The 4,898-nt window shown below is 42.1% G+C and overlaps 1 protein-coding gene across 1 annotated transcript; it reads right to left on the bottom strand.

Annotated features, from left to right (window-relative positions):
- Nucleotides 1-982: 982 nt before the first annotated feature.
- LOC104285871 (tubulin alpha-3 chain) lies at nt 983-4,099 on the bottom strand. Its single transcript, XM_009884374.1, has 4 exons — nt 3,850-4,099; nt 3,215-3,363; nt 1,632-2,312; nt 983-1,390 (listed from the first exon to the last, which is right to left on the bottom strand). Exons 1-4 carry the CDS (start codon nt 3,968-3,970, stop codon nt 1,085-1,087), a joined length of 1,257 nt encoding a protein of 418 aa, XP_009882676.1. The 5' UTR covers nt 3,971-4,099; the 3' UTR covers nt 983-1,084.
- Nucleotides 4,100-4,898: the final 799 nt, after the last annotated feature.

The following is a 4,898-nucleotide window of genomic DNA, read 5'->3' as shown; positions in this document are numbered from 1 at the left end:
CCGCCCCGGCAGCGGCCGCCCTCACCCACAGCGCGCGGCGCCTCCCCGCCCCACCACGCGCGGCCCCGCGCGAGTTCGTGCGTGGCGTCATCGCGATTCCACCGCCGCGTCAGCTCCTCCGCGCGGCCCCGCAGACAGCCGCTTTTCTCCCTCCCGATTTTACAGAGCACGTAGGGAACGGCAGAAGAAAAAAAAAAAGCCAAACCTACAAAAAAACAAAACCCTAAAGTTTTTTCTCCTATTCAGGACTAAAAAAAATTAAAAGTAGTGGGTCACCAGTTTTTACCTGAGCTGCATCCTACCATTTTCCTGTTCGCAAGTGTCTGTACAGCCATACTCATTTGAACATACTGCGAAACATCAGGCTAGTTTTTTGTTGGGCCAGCGTCGGAATGTAAAAAATGTCAGCACTCTTTTCGAGCAGGTAACAGATCTGCTCCTTTATTTTCCTTTCGTCTGGATCAAATGCAGGGGCATGCGCTGATTGGAAAATTTTATTTTTCCTCTACATATCATCTTTTTTTTTTTTAAAGTATCAAGTTTTATGTCATCAGGAAGCAATCTGTTAGTCAGTGGTAGTTCTGCTGTAAGCAGCTGGGTAAGCCACTGGAGCGCAGCACTGCGCAGTGACCTGCCCTGACTGCGCGGCTTGGGTGAAGCCAGCATGACCCGGAAAGGTGCTCGGGAAAGAGGAGATTCCTCCGTATTGTGTGGACGGGCCTGAAACAGTCACGCTGTCATCAGTGCTCCAACAACCTGAAGCAGAAGCCATTTCCTGCTTGTGAGAAACCAAAAGTCATCAAAGAGTACATCTCAGAACCAAAGTCATCAAAGAGTACATCTCAGAACACCGTAGGATCTCAGGAAAGTGCGCGCAATTTCCCAATCTCCTCTGTTATTTGCACATGACTAGACGCTACCAAAACCTGCGATCCCAAATGGCCCTTACTCAGTGAGCAAGTATACACATAAATTATACAGGAGAAAAAAACAGAAGGTGGAACCTTTAAAGCTTTATTTGAAAACAAACAAGTGAACAGGGTTTTGCAATTCTTTTGGCTTGTTTAGTAAGTTTTTCCAGACTTCAGTTTTCTAAATATTCATCTCCTTCTTCAGCCTCTGCTTCTACTGAGTCTATGCCAACTTCTTCGTAATCTTTTTCAAGGGCAGCCAGATCTTCCCGGGCTTCAGAAAATTCTCCTTCCTCCATTCCTTCCCCAACGTACCAATGTACGAAGGCACGCTTGGCATACATGAGATCAAACTTGTGGTCAAGACGAGCCCACGCTTCAGCAATGGCAGTCGTGTTACTCAGCATACAGACAGCACGCTGCACCTTCGCCAGGTCACCGCCTGGCACCACAGTTGGAGGCTGGTAATTAATGCCCACCTTCAAGAAAACAAACAAAAACTTTCCTTGTGAGTGCTGAGCCTGAAAGACTTATTTCTGTTAATAATTAAAAATCACTATAGTTATGAACAAATAAACAAATAAAATAGGTTATGGTACTGTGCACTTCATCAAAATATTAAACAGGAACATCACAACACTGCAGAATAACCGTTACCTCTGAATACAACACAATTCCTAACAACTCAAACATCCAACACTTAAAAAGCTACGCAAGTACCTTGAATCCAGTTGGGCACCAGTCCACAAACTGAATTGTACGTTTAGTCTTGATGGTAGCGATGGCTGCGTTAACGTCTTTGGGAACAACATCCCCTCTGTACAACATGCAGCAGGCCATGTATTTACCGTGGCGAGGGTCGCATTTTACCATCTGGTTAGCAGGTTCGAAACACGCGTTGGTGATCTCGGCCACAGATAACTGCTCGTGATACGCTTTTTCAGCGGAGATGACGGGGGCGTACGTTACCAGGGGGAAATGGATTCGTGGGTATGGAACAAGGTTAGTTTGAAATTCCGTCAGGTCTACATTGAGGGCTCCATCAAAACGCAGTGAAGCGGTGATGGAGGAAACAATTTGCCCAATTAATCGGTTTAAATTGGTATAAGTGGGACGTTCAATGTCAAGGTTACGACGACATATATCATAAATGGCTTCATTATCTACCATGAAGGCACAGTCTGAATGCTCCAGTGTTGTGTGGGTAGTTAGAATTGAGTTGTACGGTTCCACTACAGCTGTGGAAACTTGTGGTGCTGGATAGATCGCAAACTCTAGTTTAGATTTTTTTCCGTAGTCAACAGAGAGCCTTTCCATGAGCAAGGACGCAAACCCTGAACCAGTGCCTCCTCCAAAACTATGAAAGATAAGGAAACCTTGCAGTCCTGTGCACAGATCCGCCTATAATGCAGTGGAAAAAAAAAAAAGTGGGAGAAAAGAGTTATTGATGATTTTGGAGAAAGCAGTATTAAAATAATCATTCAAAGGCATTTCCTTCTTAAGTTTGCTGGTTTTTATTTTAACAATCTAAAACTAACAATCTTGAAAGGTGGTCTTCCTCTTTTCTTGCATGTCTTTTACTCAAAAGTATCAGCGCCTCCGCATAACTTTTTCTGAATAGGAGTACTTTAAAAGTTGCTTATTGTCTTTGATCCATTTTAATACTTCTGTAAGGAAGAGCAGCTGTGCACCACTGTGACCAGTTACTATAAATTCCAGCTGAGCGAGAGCTTTAGAATCTATGTTCCCATTCTAGCTTTCAGCAAGTATCAATCAGATGTTGAAAACAAGGTTGGGTGGGGTTTTTTTATTTTTGTAATTTTAAATAGACAATCGCTATTTCACTTTGAATCGCATCATCCTACAGGAATTTCTCACACTGCAATGTCAAGATTAAAAACAATAGAGAAATAATTAAACTTGCTGAGCATTCGACCAAAACATGAGGTTCAGGGTACTAGAAATATTTTGCGTGACACATAATGGCATGATTCAAACTGAAAATAACAAACAAAAAAGTATAATGTTGTTATACTCAAAACTTTTATAATGCTTCTGAGGAACCCTTAAAATACTTTCAAATAATAGTATTTCAGAGCCTAAAAAGTTTCAAGTTTTACTGACTGAATTTTTATTTAACTGGGAGGCGGGGGGGTAGAGCAAGGAGATAAGAGTTTTGTTTTGTTTTAAACCATCAACTATGCACAAAATTCTTAGGGAAAAATCGCATCAAGCCATTGTTATAGATAGCTACACGGCTATGTCAATTATTTTAAATACTGACTTGCAGCATGAATTCTTACCAGTTTGCGAATGCGGTCTAGCACTAGATCAACAATCTCTTTTCCAATGGTATAATGGCCTCTGGCATAATTATTGGCTGCATCTTCTTTCCCAGTAATGAGCTGTTCAGGATGGAATAGCTGCCTGTATGTGCCTGTACGTACTTCATCTACAAAGAAACAAAATACCACAACATAAATTTGATCTGTTTGTTTCTATGTGCGCTGCCTGAGTGTACATTTCAAAAGAGTGTAGACAGCATCCCTGACTATATGCAGCTCGTCCAGATAGCCTAAAAAGTTGGCACAACTTCATCCGCTTTGTTTAGGGGAAAACATCAGGCACTCTCAAACCAGTATTTGCACCCGAGAACACTCAGAAAACTACATCACAGGTACAGACAAGATTCCGGATAGCAATTAAACAAAACTCTGGATGCAATGCAGCAGTGTAGAAAGATTATCCAGACTGTTCTATTGTTTTCCAGATGTTGTTACCCGTAGATCATTATTTCATTTCTTCCAAATAATAACTTCAAATTTCAAAACGGCATCCAGAGACACACTTTTCAAATCTATAGTGTTCTGAACAAACAAAAAAAGACTGTAGGGGATCTTCAGTTTTACACTTACGATCTTTAATGTTGGGTACATACCAACTACGGTTGGCTCGAGGTCCACAAACACTGCTCTGGGAACATGTTTACCAGCTCCTGTCTCACTGAAGAAAGTGTTAAATGAATCGTCTCCACTTCCCATAGTTTTATCACTCGGCATTTGACCATCAGGCTGGATCCCATGTTCAAGACAATACAATTCCCAACATGCATTACCGATCTGAACACCAGCCTGACCAACATGGATGGATATGCATTCACGCTGCAAATCAAAAACAGAACAATGATAACAAGATATGGGGCTACCTGTCTTCTAGATTTTATTCTCGTAATAACTACCTACCTGTGGGTTGTATCTTTGCACAATCTTTCTCTGCTGCTATTAGTCTAATGGAAGGTACCCCTGGCCCTGGCAGAGGGGTTGGATCTAGATATTTAAGGTCCCTTCCAACTCAAACTGTTCTGGGATTCTACGATTCCCTGGTCGCTCTTTACTGACAATTTAACTGATCAAATTGTCTGCTGCTGGCAAGACTCTACTCACCTTAGTCCACCTGGGCTGACTTTGAGAATGTTAGAAGATCTTAAAGACAACATAGTCTCTATGAGCACATAGGATGAACAGAAATTCATCATTTCCTTACCATGCCGCGCATTTATTATTCAACATTCTGCCTAGTCCCGTTTTCACCTTCCTTTAGTTTTGAAGACTTCTTTATATAACATCCCCTTGATTTGTTTCCAAATGATGTACTGGGTAACTGTGACAAGAATCTTTCCTGCATAGGACCACTTAATGTATTTTCCTTTAGCACAGAGCTATCTAGTCCCTGGCAATTCATACGCAGCCAAGTTCCTCTGTGAAATCATCAGAGAGTCCTAATCAACTGTCATCTGCCTGCATTTAGCCAGCTCTGCCATGTATGTTTAATCTCTCAATATCTCAATTTTGTCTGACACCCCAGACAAAATAAGCGTTTTTTATAGCTGACTGCTACAGCATATCCAGGAGAAAGCAGAGGCAGAATAGAGAAAGCAGGGTGTCTGGGCTGCTCTTTCCTGTTTTCCTGACAGGTTCACCAATGCTT

This window comes from Charadrius vociferus, unplaced genomic scaffold (genome assembly GCF_000708025.1).
Source record: "Charadrius vociferus isolate BGI_N301 unplaced genomic scaffold, ASM70802v2 scaffold104, whole genome shotgun sequence".
NCBI lineage: Eukaryota > Metazoa > Chordata > Aves > Charadriiformes > Charadriidae > Charadrius > Charadrius vociferus.
This window is presented reverse-complemented; position numbering and strand designations above follow the sequence as displayed.

Excerpts from the sequence above, each read along its gene's own strand:
- LOC104285871 (XM_009884374.1), bottom strand. The coding sequence starts at position 3,970 with ATGCCGAGTGATAAAACTATGGGAAGTGGAGACGATTCATTTAACACT. Across the intron at positions 2,313-3,214 it reads TAGACCGCATTCGCAAACTG|GCGGATCTGTGCACAGGACT; the intron begins GTAAGAATTCAT and ends ACTGCATTATAG. Across the intron at positions 1,391-1,631 it reads GGTGCCCAACTGGATTCAAG|GTGGGCATTAATTACCAGCC; the intron begins GTACTTGCGTAG and ends GTTTTCTTGAAG.